General features: G+C 43.9%; 1 protein-coding gene across 1 annotated transcript; it reads left to right on the plus strand.

Annotated features, from left to right (window-relative positions):
* The first annotated feature begins 5,103 nt into the window (after window positions 1-5,103).
* On the plus strand, window positions 5,104-10,197 carry LOC137517740 (transcription factor Sox-17-alpha-like). The gene is made up of 3 exons (XM_068234775.1): window positions 5,104-5,119; window positions 5,829-6,104; window positions 9,425-10,197. Exons 1-3 carry the CDS (start codon window positions 5,104-5,106, stop codon window positions 10,195-10,197), a joined length of 1,065 nt encoding a protein of 354 aa, XP_068090876.1.
* The last annotated feature ends 6,747 nt before the right edge of the window (window positions 10,198-16,944 follow it).

A 16,944-nucleotide genomic window follows, 5' to 3' on the forward strand; every position in this document is an offset into this window, starting at 1 on the left:
ACGGACAGTTGAACTGTTTGCTCAACCAGCAGTGAGCAGTTACCAGGCAGTAGTGAGCAGTTACCGAGCAGTTGTGAATTTGAGAGGCATTTCACTGTCTATCAACTGCCCATGGAAAAGAGGCCTCAGCCATAGACCCTGAACAAGTATGCAGACCAGGTGGTCTGACTAAAGTCTGTCTGGATTAGCCACTAGCGATGGGATTCCAAGTAGGAAGCCATTCGAATTCGTAATTAAAATGAGGCTTAATTAAAAGCAGGTGTGAGCACGGGAGACAGGGGGTTACTTACCCAAAGGTTCGTCGGCTTCTATGCGTCTCACTCCACTTGCACGCGACCTACGGGACGCGTTGCACGACTCACTACCGCACTTCCTCCTTCCGGCTTGAAGGAGGAAGTGTGATAGCCAGTCTTTGAACATGTCCTATAGGTCGCATGCAAGTGGATTGAGACACATAGAAGCTGATGGACTTCTGGGTAAGTAATCCCCCTTTTCCCGTGCTCACAAGCCTCATTTTAATTCCGAATTCGAATGGCTTCCTACTTGGAAGCCCATAGCTGTTAGCCACATGCTTGTTTCCGGGTTGTGACTTGGACACTACCAATGCCCGAAGAGCAACAGGAATGCCAGGCAATTGGTATAGTTTAAAAGGAAATAAATATGGCTGCATGCAAATCGGTCTCACCTCAGGTCCCCTCTATGTACTGTACGTGGCGGAGGGGGAATACTGCAGCACATCTGCATAACAGTGTAAATTATCTAGAAAGGCTGATTATTATTTCCGATACATGTGAAATGCCTACAATTCTCCTTTAATCATGAAGCCTTATATACACATACTGTACAAGTACTGTTGCCAGGCAGGGACCAGGACTTGATCCCTAGGGCAATAGTGCAGGGCCCGAGGCTGTACAGATGGGTCGCTAGCCTACAGGCTAGCAACACATTATGTTGCTATGCAGGGCAGGAGGGCTGAAGGAGTGGCGCACAGTGGCGGAGACACCAAGGTGTGTCAGAGGCTGCTGTGCACACGCTAGATTTTCAGTAGAGGCAGCCCTGACTCGCCACTGGCCGTGAACTGTGTTTACAAAGCTACTGAACGACACAGAGTAGCATTGAAAGTATTCTTCACTGCAACTGTAAACAAACACGTTACCCTGTAAATGCACTGCATGCACGTTATCCTGACAGAACCCGCTACAATACACCGCAATCAATGCGCTTGCCACATAGGAATATCATTCCGTTGTGATGTGATATTGTCAGTTAGGATGGATCGCATATAGTACAGTATAATATCACAGTCAGCAGATATTCGTTATAATTATCCTGGTCATTGAAGCACTGAACAGTTCTCAGTATTAATCAAAACCAGACGCCAACTGAGACAGGTCATCTTGGTGCCGTGCAACACCAGATTTGGGTGCCTCCATAGACCATAATTACAGCCATAGCGGCAAGGCTTAGATTTTGTCAAAACGACTGTAATCCAGGTGCTGGCAATAAGCGGACATCGAATTACGCGTCCAGAGAAATTAGATTATCAGTAGGTGAGTGTATTCCGAGATTCCCTAACACAGGGAGAGTCGTCCTTTGGCTTTACCCAGCACTCAAAGCTACTACCATGAGCTTATCTCCGCATACTGTATGGGACTCGCATGCGATTCACGCAATGCTTGCCTATGGGAAAAATATGCGTTTTGACAAAATAGAATACTGTATTTTTCTCCATTGAAAAGGGGAGAATAATAATAATAATAAAAAGCTTAGGCTAGATTTACAGTGGTTAGTTAAAATGTGTGTGTGTGAACTGCAATGGAAACTAAACATACCGTAAACATTAAAGTGGAGCTGAACTCTTGCACAGGACAGAAGGAAAACAGAGAAATGCACCCTGTATGTATTTAGAGAGTTTCGCCTGTCTAATCTCCCCTCATCTATGGCTAATCACAAGTTGTAATTTGATCCCTCCCCTGTCAGCTGACTGCCACGGCAGACGAGCTCATTTGAAAGCACAGGATGTTAACCCTATATCTGCTTCCATGAAAAACAGGAAGTAGAGAGTCCATGGAGATTATTAGGATTATCCGCTGTAACATGTTCTTTTTTTAAAGCTTATTATGCTGTTGCTTATCTTTTAGAGCAGAAAGGAAGTTCTGAGTTCAGGCCTGCTTTAATGCAAAGCCTGCCTGCAGCGAGTTCGAACAACATGATCAGTTACAACACTGCACTGTGAACAGCCCCATAGCGTTGTATGGGCAGTGAGTGGACATGCAGAATTATTCTGCATCACAGCTGAGCACTGAACTAGGCCATACAAAAAGGCACAACCAAAATCTCAAAATGCAGAAACACAAGGCAGGAAACTCATTCTTTTCTGCAGACAAATGTGCTTGAAGCCTTAAAGGATACCAGAGCTGAACGAAGTAGGAGAAATGTGGGGAGCAGGTAAGTACAGGGATCTGTCCCGAAGCCCAATGCCCCCCGGCAGTCTCTTCTGGGCCGCTTGAGTCAGGCATTAGTGCGTTCCTACATTGCGCGACCATGGCCACGACTAAGTCATGCGCATGCACAGAGCACTCCCGGGCTGTAGGACACGCGCAGCAGGGACTGCACATGTGCACCAATGCCCAATTCCAGCAACCAGAAGAGGCTGCCGGGGGCATTTAACTTGGGGGAGGAGAGGAGAACGGGGGAGCCGTTTTGTTGCTGTAGTAGTAGTCAGTGATGTAAACCATCATGTTTAATAGTGTGGGAAAGCATTAGAACGTCAGTGAGGTTCTCCTCACATCTTGTCCTGGAGTCGGCAAGAGTAGGAAGTGAGGAGAAATCTTGCCAGCAGGGATATTGACAGACAGTAATAAAAACCTAGAATATAAAATAAATATATATCACTCTCTTGTGCTATTCAGTACAATTGTGTGATGGTCCTCTTTTTCTTCATTAAATGTAATGATTAAATTCCTTAATTATCTCAACACATAGTAGACCTAATGCTGGGAATACACGGGTCGATCCGGCGGCCGATTAGCCGCCGGATCGACCCCAGCCGCGTCCCCGTGTGCACGTGGATCGATTGCCGCTCGTCCCTGCTAGCGCTTCCTTATCAGCGCTAGATTCCCTGCCATTGTCCGCTGGTGGGGATCGAGCGGGCGGGGATCGAGCTGCGTGATCGGACCAGCTGAGTATTATCAGCTGGCCGGATCAGCTGGTCGATACACAGTGCAGAACCGTACCGTGTATCCCCAGCATTACGCTGAAAATGATGTCTAGATATATAGCGCCACCATCATGAAGCAATTAACCTCTTGAGGACCACAGGCTTACACCCCCCTAGTGACCAGCCATTTTTTAGAATTCAGCTCTTTGCAGCTTTAATGCTAGGTACACACCATACAAGTTTCTGTTAGATCTAACAGTTCCCTGCACAGCCATACAACCTAGAACACAAATGAATCTTGCCTCCTTTTCTTGTCACCAACAGAGCTTTCTTTAAATTAATCAAAGATCTGAAAACTGAAATCGTAATTTTGCAGTAATTCATATACCACATTTTAGCACAATCACAGAACTTTGAAGCATTGGACCAATCAGAATGCAGAACTTTTCCACAAAAATCTGATTACTGCTGTAATTTTAGACCAATCACAAGATTCCGTTTTTTCTGATTTCTGATTTGTGTGTCAATTTTTGCAAAAAAAACACAGTGCTCCTCGGAAATCGGTAAATCAGAATTGGCGGAAATCGGAAGTTACGCGGAATAGGAAATGGGAATTTCCGACCATCTCTACCATGCATAGCATATATAGCATAATGTGCCATGTGCTATATGCAACGGCCACATGGGGAGCAAATGGGAAAGCAGGAGCAGCTGGACACGTGTGGCACCTGGACAGGTGAGACATTCGAATGCATGGACACTGGGGGACAGCGGCCAGGGGTTCCACTGCATTCTGTTGTCGCAATATACCGCCACATGACCGATTAGACCAGGTCAGGCCAAGATTTTCCAGCTCACTCAATTGATACATTTAGTTGATTGAGCTTGCTTGTTGCGGCACTGATTTTCATCCAATTTCATAAATATATCAAATCGGATGGTCGATTGGGTCTAATACTAGGTACACACAGATTTTCTGGCAGATATACTGTCAGATCAATTATTTCCAACATGTCCGATCTGATTTCCGATTGTTTTCCAATCAATTTCCTGTTGAATGCTGGGAATACACAATGCGTTTTTGCGGTCGATTTGCCTTTCGATCGTGTTTTGACTCGTTTTCTGATCGTTTTTCTTATCTTTTCTAATCAATTTCCATTCCCTTCTATCAGAAATCGAGCGGTAAAACGATCGAAAGTGAGGATGGACATGTCGGAAATGATCTATCGAACCATCTATCTGCCTAAAAACCGCATGGTGTATTCCCAGCATAGGTGAACGGAAAAACTCGGAAATAGATTGGAAAACAATTGGAAATCGATTGATCGGAAAACAGATGGGAGAAGTTGGAAATAATCGATCTGACTAAAAAATCTGAAAGAAAATCTCAGTGTGTACCTAGCATAAAAATTTAGATTTGTGTATACTGCTGATACAGGAAAAAAGGAAAAATAAAAAAATAAAAAAAATAAAAATCACAAAAACATAAGAGATCCAAAGGCACACTCTCAGACAACAATACATTGTATTTAAATTATGTCCCAGCAACAGGATTAATGGAATCTACCAGGGATAACAAGTGAGAAGGGAAATTTATTTTTTTTCTATTTGAACCTGTCTGTGTTTACTCTGCAATTATCTTATCAGGTACACAGGCAGACAACATCACAACACTGTAGACTTTTATGTATATCATATAGACTAGAGACCACTCTTGTACTGCAGAGGGGGAGTGGTTACATTTTACTAAGGAAACCAATACAGATTATAAACCTTTCACACCTTTGTAAATATCTCCGCTCAGCCCCCTTGACAGGATTGGTTGGCAGTGCTGTGTACATACATGTGCATATAAAAGTCAGAGAATCTGTATATGGCAGCAAACACGATAGCAAACCTCAGAGTGACCTGTCCACAGCTGTGCTCTGACCTCCAATCCAGACATGAGCAGCCCTAATGGTGGATATTCCGGAAACAGTAAATTCGGGCGCCGCCATTCACTTCTATAATAAATATCGTTTAATGGGCGCCCGGTAGGAAAAAAGGGCGCCGGAGAAAACTAACGTTTTAAAAGCGGCGCCCGGAGACTTAATGTTTTATTACTGTTTCTCATGATTACACATTATTTAATGATTTATACATGTTTAAATATTATTTTTAAACGAAAACCAGTACAATATTTTTTCTAAACATTATTTTTAAACGAAAAACATTACTTTTTTTTTTTTAAACATTATTTTTAAACGAAAAAAATAACAGGGGGGTCTTAGGTTTAGGCACCAACAGGGGGGTCTTAGGTTTAGGCACCAACAGGGGGGTCTTAGGTTTAGGCACCAACAGGGGGGTCTTAGGTTTAGGCACTAACAGGGGGGTCTTAGGTTTAGGCACCAACAGGGGGGTCTTAGGTTTAGGCATCAACAGGGGGGTCTAGGGGTTAGGGGTAGGTACAGGGAGGGTTACTTAGTAATTTTTTTTTTAAACGTTATTATGCGTTTCATTATTTAAACGAAAGATTAACGTTTTTACAATTGCCGATTTAATACACATTATTTAATGATTTATAACGTTTAAAAACATTACTTTTAAACGAAATACATTTTTAAACGTAATCCATGTTTATCGTTAAAAACCCGGCGCCCTTTTTTCCCATCGCCCCTTTTTAACTTACGCGGATATTCCAGTGATGTCCAGGCCCAGGGAAAGTACTCAGAGTCAATGATGCCCGACCTAAGCCAGTGCCAGTGGACTAAAAGCATGCCTAAAGCCAAAGCAAAATTGGAATCAAGGTCTAGCAACTCTTCAGGAACCGGCAACTCAAGGAGTAAAGCTGAGGCTCGGGTCCGTCTGCCTATGAACGCTTTCATGGTGTGGGCTAAAGATGAGCGCAAGAGACTGGCCCAACAGAACCCCGACCTGCACAATGCAGAGCTCAGCAAGATGCTAGGTAAGGGACATTGGAGGGTGATCGGGGAGCCTAGAGAGAGTGGCAGTGGGGGGTGTACAGAGAGCACCCGGCCTCCCCTGGTCTTATGTGCAGCAAAGGTTGATCGTAACATAACTTACTTCCAGAACCTTTTTGAAAATTAAAATATGAAGTGTTTGTAGTAGAAATCCTGTAATAGTTACAGTCTGATATCGGATTGCTGGTGTTACTGCCATTATTTTCTGAGATAGTAAATTATCAAAATGAATTTGTAATCTATAATTTACCACATTGTGGTGCTCTAGTAGTTATTTATTTAGCCATTGTTGTCCTATTTTTATTATTATGCGCTTACATTTATTTATGACATTTTGCATGATCGCCTACAGTGTGAACATTTGTGAATCACTGCTGTGTGGTGTCCAAATCACAGCTGTAAACAAGATACATTATATTACTGCACAATCTAGTGGGTTTAGATGATAAAAAATGATAAATACGAATTCTTTATTTTTTATATATTTTTTTTTTTTTTTTACCAATTAAGGCCCGGTTCACATTAGCGGTTGTTTGCCAAACGGATCGGATGACCTGACCGGATCCGGACCGGATCCAGATCGGAACCGTACGGTTCTGATCCGGATCCGATCCGGATCCGGTCAGGTTGCATCAGGTGTCCATCAGGATGCGATCCGGATCCGTTTGGCAAAAGTACGTTAAAAACAAAAAAAATTTTGGGGTCTGGGAGGTCAGCAGAAGGGGGACCTGTGGAATCAGGCCCTCTGCTGTTTAGCACTCACCTCCACCTCCGACATGCTGCCAACATCTCCGGATCCGGATCCAGCTGTGCTGCTCCACTCCAAAATGCTTGCCCATGTGTCCCCATCCAATATCGCCGCAACAATCCCCATAGGAAGTGGGGTAGAACATCCGGATTTCTCAGCCAGTGTGTTGTGCGCTCTCCGGTTCCCATTGGTGTGTATTGGCCGGATGGTGCAGTCCGGCTCCGCCCCGGATACGGCTGCTGGAGGAGCCGGATGAAAAAATAGCGCATGTTGGAACGGAGGCCGGAGTCCAGATCCGGCCCGGATCCGGTCCGGCTCCGGTTCGGCAGAACGGACGCATGTGAACGGACGCATAGGCTTTCATTGCTATGCCGTGCGTCCGTTCTGCAAGCGGTGCGGCTCCGGCACGGCGATTCCGGAGGGCCACCGCAAGTGTGAACCGGGCCTAAGTCAGTTTAGTCTCAGCTCCTGTTTTCAGTAATTTCATCTAATGTTAGGGCCAGTGCACACCAAAATCACTATTGCTATTGCTAGCGATAGTGAATCACTTTTCAGAGCACTTTTTGAATGCATGAGCATTTTTGCTCATTCATTCAAGTTGAATTGTTCCAAAAAAATTGCTACATGCAGCACGTTTGCGATTTTGAAAAATTTGCAACACTGCTGTGGGAACACTCTAATACGGTTTCAGTAGCCAAGTGCTTTTCAAAGCACTGGCCACCTGAAAGCGCTCAGAAGTGCTCTTGGTGTCGTTAGATTTTCTGATCTGATGTGTTTAGGAACATTTTTTACTCAGTATGAAATCTATTGAAAATCGATCTGATGGAATTTTTTTGCCATCAGATTTCCATTAGGTCCCATGCAAAATGAAAAGCAATCTCAACAAATCGACCTAGATTTTCCAGCATTTCAGATCGATTGAAATCGATCAAAATCGGCCACAAATTGCTCGATCGGGCAATCGATTTCAATTTATCGGCCAAAAATCGGCTGAGTGTATAGCCACCTTTATTCAAAAACTATTACATGTAAACATTGTTGCATGATCTACATAATAAGTGAACAGTGTTGAAAATGTTCGTTTTAATACATTATTGTGTAACACTGCTTTTGATTTTATTAGGATTCAGGATTTTAGTTTTTTTTTTGGTTTTTCATATAGACCAGATTTACTTATTTTATTAGAATTTATTCAGTGTTATGATTTACTTCCTTCATTCTAAGTGTATTTAGAAAATGGTAAATACTGTACAATTCATTTTCGCTTATTTTTTTTTTAACCAATAAGTCCGTTAAGTCTAAACTCTGGTTTTCACTAATTTTTAAAGCCATTACATATATGTATCCTTTTGCAACAAAAGTATACATATATGTAATGGCTTTAAAAATTAGCTATCTACAGCTACAAAACCAGTGAAGAGTGTTTAAAATATTTTCGTTTTAATACCTTATTGTGCAACTATCACTGATTTATCTGATTGTTTTTTTCATATGGACCAGACTTATTTTATTAGAATGTATTCAGTGTAATGATTTACTTCATTCTTATTTGTTTAAGTACTGCAGCATAGTTTGTTATTGTGTAGAAAATCTGAAGTGAGTGGGATATGGTGGCTGCCATATTAATTTCCTTTTAAACAATGCTAGTTGCTTGGCAGTCCTTCTGATCTTTGGCTGCAGTAGTGTCTGGATCACACGCCTGTAACGTGCTTGCGGCTAATCCAGTCAGACATAAGGTCAGAAACGCCTAATCTCCGTGTTTGTTAAGGGGAAATGGCTAAAAGTAGTTACCAGGACAGCCAGACAATCGGCATTGCTTAACCTCCCTGGCGTTGTATTAAGATCGCCAGGGCGGCTGCGGGAGGGTTTTTTTTTTTAATAAAAAAAAAACTATTACATGCAGCCAACTGAAAGTTGGCTGCATGAAAGCCCACTAGAGGGCGCTCCCGATGCGTACTTCTGATCGCCTCCGGCGATCAGAAGTAACAAGGAAGGCCGCAATGAGCGGCCTTCCTTGTTTCACTTTCCTCGTCGCCATGGCGACGAGCAGAGTGACGTCAAGGACGTCAGCCGCCTCCGATCCAGCCCTTAGCGCTGGCCGGAACTGATTGTTCCGGCTGCGCTGGGCTCGGGCGGCTGGGGGGACCCTCTTTCGCCGCTGTACGCGGCGGATCAGGTAGCACACGCGGCTGGCAAAGTGCCGGCTGCTTGTGCACCTTTTTATTTGAATAAAATCGGCCCAGCAGGGCCTGAGCGGCACCCTCCGGCGGTAATGGACAAGCTGAGCTCGTCCAGACCGCTAAGGAGGTTAAAAGCAAAAAGGTCAGTCTCCATATTCTTTCCCCTTCAGGTATGCTATAACTAGTCCAATCAGTTGGATGTAAAATAAAAATGACATGACCTCTGTCATGGAAAAGCTGTTTATGGTGGTTATTAGTACACTAGTCTGTGCTTGTTAGCTGGTACTGTAGTAATTTGAGTGCAGCAAAGTAGCTCCCATTTTCAGTTACATCATTTGCCACACTTTCGATACTAAAGGTTTTGTTTCTCTTGCAGGGAAGACTTGGAGATCTATGTCCCATACTGACAAGCTACCCTTCACAATAGAAGCAGAGAGGCTAAGAGAGAAGCACCTGCAGGACCATCCTAACTATAAGTATACACCCAGGAGTAGGAATAAGGTGAAACAGATGAAGCAGGCTGAAAGCTTGATGCACCTGCCAGAGCAGACTGGTCCCTCTGGCCTGAGTATGGATAGGAGGAGGTGTGTGGAGAGCCTTAATGTGTGCCATCCTGAGGCACCCTACCAGCACCACACTCAGATGCCTCAGTCCAGCCACTGCATGATGAATCCTCAAGCAATGGCTGTCCCATATGACTATAGCTGTCCCACTCCTGGGACATCCTCTATGGTCATGCCAGGGCAGAACTCTCATACATTTCCTACTCAGGATGAATGCTGGGTCATGCCTTCTTGCAGCTATAATACTACCTATGCTTCCTACCAGCAGAGCTCAAACAACAACAACATTCTTTCCAGGCTTATGGCACAGACAGAGCAGATGGGCCAATATGACTCTGTGCAAAGCATGATGGGATGCCAGACCCCACTACTAATGCATTACAACCAAATGTATATGCCCAATGCTGGAATGCATGAACCTGTGGCCCAGAGTGGGCAGCTCCCCGCTCTGCCAGAGCCTCAGCAGTTATTGAGTGCAGAGAACCTCCTACAGGCTGACATATCTGAGGTGGACAAAGCTGAGTTTGATCAGTATCTGGGTTACATGGTGGCACAAGAAGTGGCAGTGGACAGTCATGGCCAGTAGCAGCCTGTGCTCAGTGCCGACAATGATCTCTTATCCTCTGTACTGTACTATCTGATGCCAGCACTGCTGTTTATTACTACCCCAGTGTATGAGACTGTACCTGGCTACTCTTCCAGCAGTGTTGTCGTAGCGTTCTACAGCAGGGGAATCCTTCACTCTCTAAAAGTCACAAGTCATTGCAGATTTATTTCTGTGCAGGAAGAGCCATAAATATATACAAAGACTTATTTTTGTAAAATTACTTCTGAACTTTTCTCCTCCCAACACTATTAAGATTAATATGTTTTTTTTTTTTTATTTTAGCTTAATGAATATAATGCACTTTATGTAGTATCTGTGTACATGTACACACCCCTGTCTGTATACAGCAATGATTTGTATTAAAAACAGGGAATTTTGCAATTTTTTTTCCAATAAAAGGAATTAATTTGAGGCCGTTTGAGTGATGCATTTTTCTTCTGTGCTGCCTAAGTTTCCAAAGCTGCATAAAATGAAGCTCAGAAACCGTAACAGTAATTTGCTATACAGTAAAATTACTTATTCTAAAATTTGATCATGCGGTTTGATTTTAGGGTGCAAATGTTTTTATTCTACACTTGACATGTTCTTTTGTAGAAAGTAACTGTTTATTAGGGCTCTTTCACATTAGGGCAGATTTTCTGTGTTTCAACGCAACGGGTAAAGTTCGCGTTACCCAAGGTAAAATGAAAGTCCATAGACTTTCATTTTAGCTTTCACATATAACGCTGTGTTTTTGTGCGTTGCGTTTCAATGCACCCAGGCGCAGTTTTTCGGCCGACCTGCGTTTTCCTATGTGCTGTAACGCATTGAAAAAAACGTATGCTTTGAGCGTTCTCCAATGCCAGTTCTGATGTGAAAGAGCCCTTAGGGTTAAGGGGAATGCAGTGTTTATTTTTAGTTTATATTATATTTAGTAGAAACAATATAAAAACGTATTGGGCCCAGTTCCCCTTTTCTCCTGAGTTTTCTCCTAGGAGGAGTTTTTTTTTCTGTTTGAGGGCTGGTGCACACCGAGCGGCTTTTTCAGCGTTTCTGCAGCCGCTTGCGGCTGCGGATACGCTTGGTCAATGTATCTCAATGGGGTGGTTCACACCAGAGCGGGAGGCGTTTTGCAGAAACGCATACTCCCGGGAGAGGCATTTTTTGGATTGCGGATGCGTTTCTGCCTCAATGTTAAGTATAGGAAAAATGCAAACCGCTCTGAAAAACGCCTGTTCAGAGCGGTTTTGCCGGCGTTTGTTACAGAAGCTGTTCAGTAACAGCTTTACTGTAACAATATATGAAATCTACTACACCAAAACCGCTACACAAAACCGCAAAACGCTAGCTGAAACGCTACAGAAAAATAAGAAAAAGCGTTTCAAAATCTGCTAGCATTTTGTGGATCTGCTAGCGGGTTTTGGTGTGCACCAAATAACTTTTCACACTGCAATAGAAACCAAAAAGTAGCTGAAAAAGTACCGTCAAATAGATTCTATTTTCTTGCTTGGAGAAAAATGCAGGAAATAAAAATTGGATTGGGCCCATTGTTTTTAATTAGAAACGTATCAAATATTGTGCATATTTAATTTGAAATGTCAGCATTAATGCTGTATTTTATTTAATTTATCAAGCTCTTATTTAGCTGTCTGCTATTTTACTGGACAATTTTGTGAGCAAAAAGCATTCTGGTTAAAGGGGAACTGAAGAAAGAGGTATATGGAGGCTGTCATGTTTATTTCCTTTTAGACAATACTAGTTGCCTGGCAGCCCTGCTGATCCTCTGCCTCTAATACTATTAGCCATAGCCCCTGAACAAGCATGCAGCAGATCAGGTGTTTCAGTGGTTCAGACTTAAAGGGACTCCGAGCTCAGAAAAAAAAGGAAAGTTGTACTCACCAGGGGCTTTGTCCAGCCCAGTGCTGGTCGGGAGGTCCCACGCCGGCGTCCTGGCTCCTCTCCTTCTCCCCGCTCCGGAATGGCTGGCAGGCCGCAGCCCGGGCGACACTCTCCCGAGTGTCGGGCTGCTCCTTCCGCATATGACGCGGATTACGTCACACGCCGGCCGCCTCGCGTCATCATGGCGGCCGGCGTGAAACAAAGCGCGCATGCGCAGTACTTCACGCCGGCCGCCGTGAGGACGCGAGGCGGCCGGCGTGTGACGTAATCCGCGTCATATGCGGAAGAAGCAGCCCGACACTCGGGAGAGTGTCGCCCGGGCTGCGGCCTGCCAGCCATTCAAGAGCGGGGAGAAGGAGAGGAGCCAGGACGCCGGCGTGGGACCTCCCGACCAGCACTGGGCTGGAAAAAGCCCCTGGTGAGTACAACTTTCCTTTTTTTTCTGAGCTCGGAGTCCCTTTATAAGTCTGATCTGACAAGACTAGCTGCATGCTTGTTTCTGGTTTTAATCAGATACTACTGCAGAGAAATAGACCAGCAGGGCTGCCAGGCAACTGGTATTGATTAAAAGGAAATAAACATGACAGCCTCCATATACCTCTCTCTTCAGTTCCCCTTTAAGGTTTAATTAAAGAGGGTTTCAGAGGTATTTAGCGTGGCAAAAGTCAAGTCTCCTGACTGGGTAAAACCCACTGAGATTTTACAACAAAGCAGCTAAAAATATTCTCTCAATACACTACCAGACATTTTGACTTTGAAGCTCTGTTCACAGTGGTTAGTTGCGTTGCAGATTAATTCTGCATGAAAACTCACTGCCCATACAATTCTATGGGCCCGTTCACAGTAATGGATCGCATTCTTACTTGCTGCATGCAGGCTTAATGTTAAAGTCTATGTCCAGTCTCTATTGCAGTTCAGTCATAACGCTCGAGTTATGCAACTTACCACTGTGGACATAGCCTCAAAAAAAAAAAAAAAAACATTTGTAATTTTCACGGTGTTCCTCTAATTATGGATTTAATAATAAATAGAAGCAATTTCAAGTTCCTCTTATGTTGGGCTTTCTGTTGCAGGCATTTTATCACTCCTACAAAGCAGCTTCTGCCTTCTTACCAATTAGCACCACTTTGCAGATATTGTTTAACCACTTGAGGACCGCAGAGTTAAACTAAAGACCAGGCCATTTTTTGCTAAATTGGCCACTGCAGCTTTAAGGCCTCGCTGCAGGGCCGCACAACTCAGCACACAAGTGATTCTCCCCCCCCCCCCCCCCCCAACAGAGCTCTCTGTTGGTGGGGTCTGATCGCTCCCCCAATGTGTTTTTTTTTTTTTTTTAATGTTTATTATTTTTACATATTTTATTAAATTTATTTTATCTCCCTCCCCCCGCCAGCCAATCAGCATTATTGGCTTTCATAGGCTTCAGCCAATAACAGCCAATCACTGTCATGTCTCCCAGGGGGACAGCCATGTTACACAGCTGTCCCCAGTACAGCGCTGCCTTAGATCGCAGCACTGTACGGCAATAACAGATGTCGGGTTCGCCGTCTAACAGTCTCCCCGCGGCGATCGCCTCCACCTACCAAGCAGAGATGCGTGCGCATTAGCACACGCAATCTCCTGCAAAAGCCAGCCCCAGGACTTGACGCCAAATGGTGATAGGTGGTCCTGGAGCTGCAGCCGCGGTCACACCCTTTGGAGCGACGCGGTCTCTAGGTAGTTAAAGAGTGATTTGGAGGCTGACAAGTTTCCTGGCTGTACCTTGTGTTTAATACTTATAGCCATGAAAGAGCCCTGAAACAAGAATGTGGCTAATTTAGTCAGACTTGAGTCAGAGCACCTGACCTGCATGCTTGTTCAGGGTCTATGGGGTTGAATCACTATCACTATAGCTCCCCTTACTGCATGCTTAGCGTGCCTTATCAGAGTTAACTCATCCTGCCCTGAGCCCCTGTGGGTCCAAAGCACATTATCCTTGCACTTTGATTAGCCCAATAGGCTGCCTGTCAAGTTTCCTGTCAAGTGACAGGCAGCCTATTGGGCCAAAGTGCGGGGATAATGTCCTTTAAAGTGGATGAGGGCAGGGCGAGTGGAGCTCTCGTCATTGCTAATTAGCAGGCATAAGTTCGTAGTGCTCGCTATGCTACTCTGATAAGGCACGTTAAGCTTGCAGTAAGGGGAGCTATAGTGATAGTGAATCAACCCCTATGGCTAAAAGTATTAAACACAGAATCACCAGTACAGCCAGGATACTTGCATAGTTTAGAAGGAAATAAATATGGCAGCCTCCACATCACTCACCTCAACTTCCCTTTGAGGCCTGGAACCCATTAGAAAGCGCAAAATGCTAGTGGGTTCCAGGCCTAAAACAAGGTTTTGCAAAGTGGTGCCAATAAGCTAGATATATTATCTGGCATATGTAGATTCACTTGAGAATGCAGAAGATGCTTTGTAGGAGTGATTAAAAGCCTGCAACAGAAAGGGGGGCAAATTAAAGTGAATGGAAAGTGAATACCGCAAAACAAAAATGAACAGACACAGGCCGGATCCACACTATAAGAGTTTTTGTGAGCGCTTGTTATAAAATCACTCCCATTCACTCATTAAAGAGCTAATCAAGCACAAGCGCTCACAAAAGCGCTTATAGTGTGGATCCGGCCTAAAACTTGGATTGAGTGTAACTTGGTTTAAGAGCGCTATGCAATTCAAGCAAAAATTTGTGAAACTTGTCATGAAGCAACGTCTTGACATACAAGCAAAAAAAAAAAAAAAATAAGTATGCATGCGTCATGTCATCACAATTGAACCAATAGTAGTTCTCCCTTTCATGCTGCAGGATTATACTTCATTGTACTCGATCTGAGTGTAGAGACTGTGCAAAGCCGTGTCTCTGAGAAATCCTCAAAAGTAACTTTTGGACCTTGTTCATATCATAAAATCGTAATCGCTGATGCCAGCGCTTTGCGATTTTCTTTAAGTGCCTCCCAACACTTACCTGCGCGTTAGCGATTTTTTGTAAAGCGCTTTTCTAAAGTGCCTTTTTCCACTACCCTGCGATTTTGTGATTTGATTCTGATCGCAAATCGCAAGGTACATTAAACTATTGGAACCTGCAACAGCAATTTCCATTAGTGTGATCTGATTGCAAGGCGATTTTGGTCAAAACGCAATTGTCGTCCTGCAGCGTTTTGGAGCTTTACTATAATGAGTATAGAACTCAATTGCAATCGCATGATGGAAATTGCGATTACATTTCATAGTGTAAAAGAGGCCTAAATACTTTTGCAGAGCGATACGTTTTTTTCACTTCCTGACGTCAGTCAGGAAGTGAACTCTTTCACCCGGAAATGAATAAATACAATGTATTCATGAAAGCGCTGGGGAAATTGCTATACAAAAGCGCTTTTTCAAGCGCTTTGCGATTTTCCTATACCTTCCATTGAGGCAAAATTGCCCCAAAAATGGTACAGGCAGCGCTTTGGTGAGCGGATCGCAATCGAACCGCTCATATGTGAATACTCTCATAGGGAATCATTGCATAAGCGCTTTTAGGCTTTTACATCTAAAATCAAAATTGTAAACGTCCGCATTTTGCGATTCTTTAAGAGATTTCCCCCCCCCCCCCCCCCCCCCGGCGCTCCACTGCATGCTACGCTAGCGTGCACGCAAATCAGGAATTGAACTATTTGACCCGGAAAATAATAAATACATTCTATTTATTCTTAAAATCGTGAACGCAATCGCCGTTGAGAGAGTTTTGCGCTTTTCCTATACCTTCCATTGGAGCAAAATCGCTCTAAAAATGATACATGCAGCACTTTTGTGAATGGACAGCAGACGAAATGCGCTGATATGAACTATTGAATAAAGATTGATTGCACAAGGTATTTTAGGGCATTTTTCAAAGTCACTGGTGCGCAAAGAAAAAAAAATCCCAAAACGCGCTAGTGTGAACAAGCCCTTAGGGCAATTCTGGAAATCGCAGGCGCTTAAAAGAAACCAAAAGCGCCCTTGGTGTGAACAAGGGAAATTTGGGCGCAGGAAGTTTGGGGACATAAGGCAAGTGGACAAAGGGCGCCCATATTAAATATCGTTCGATGGGTGCTAAACAGAAAAAAAGGGCGCTCAGAGATTAACGTTTTCAAATGGTGTCCGGAGAATATTAACGGTTTCAAAATGCACTTGTGATTTAAGTTTACAAAATGCACCCGACGAATAACGTTTACAAATATACTAAACATATCTATCGTATTTAACTAGTTATTTATCACTTACAGTTTGTAAAACATTATCCACATAATAAAGCGATCGGTAAGTAAATCGTAATATTTTTTACAGTCACTATTTGTAAAACCTTATTATCCACACAATAAAGCGATCACTAAAGGGGGATTTAGGGTTAAGGCTCGTACACACATCTGGCGGAAGGCAACGATGGGTCCGTCGGCACCTCCCGCTGGGCGGGTTTTCTGCAGACAGCACAGCGTGTGTACAGTCTGTGGGCGGACTGATAAGGCTGTTTCTGAACGATTCTGAACGAAACCTCCTTATCAGTCCGCCCACAGACTGTACACACGCTGTACAGTCTGCTGAAAACCCGCCCAGCGGTAGGGTGCCGACGGACCCGTCGTTGCCTTCCGTCAGACTTGTGTACGAGCCTTAAGGCAGGCGGGAGGCGGTCTTAGGGTTAGGCACCACTGGGAGGGGGGTCTTAGGGTTAGGGATAGATAGAGGGAGGGTTCTGTGTGAGAGTAGGGTTAGGTTTAGTTGTAGTAAAATGTTAGTAATATTTACTAATGTTTTACTACAGTTATAACGAAGTTACTGATTTTTTTTTCATCGTTAAAC

Source organism: Hyperolius riggenbachi, chromosome 5, assembly GCF_040937935.1.
Source record: "Hyperolius riggenbachi isolate aHypRig1 chromosome 5, aHypRig1.pri, whole genome shotgun sequence".
In the NCBI taxonomy this organism is placed as follows: Eukaryota; Metazoa; Chordata; class Amphibia; order Anura; family Hyperoliidae; genus Hyperolius; species Hyperolius riggenbachi.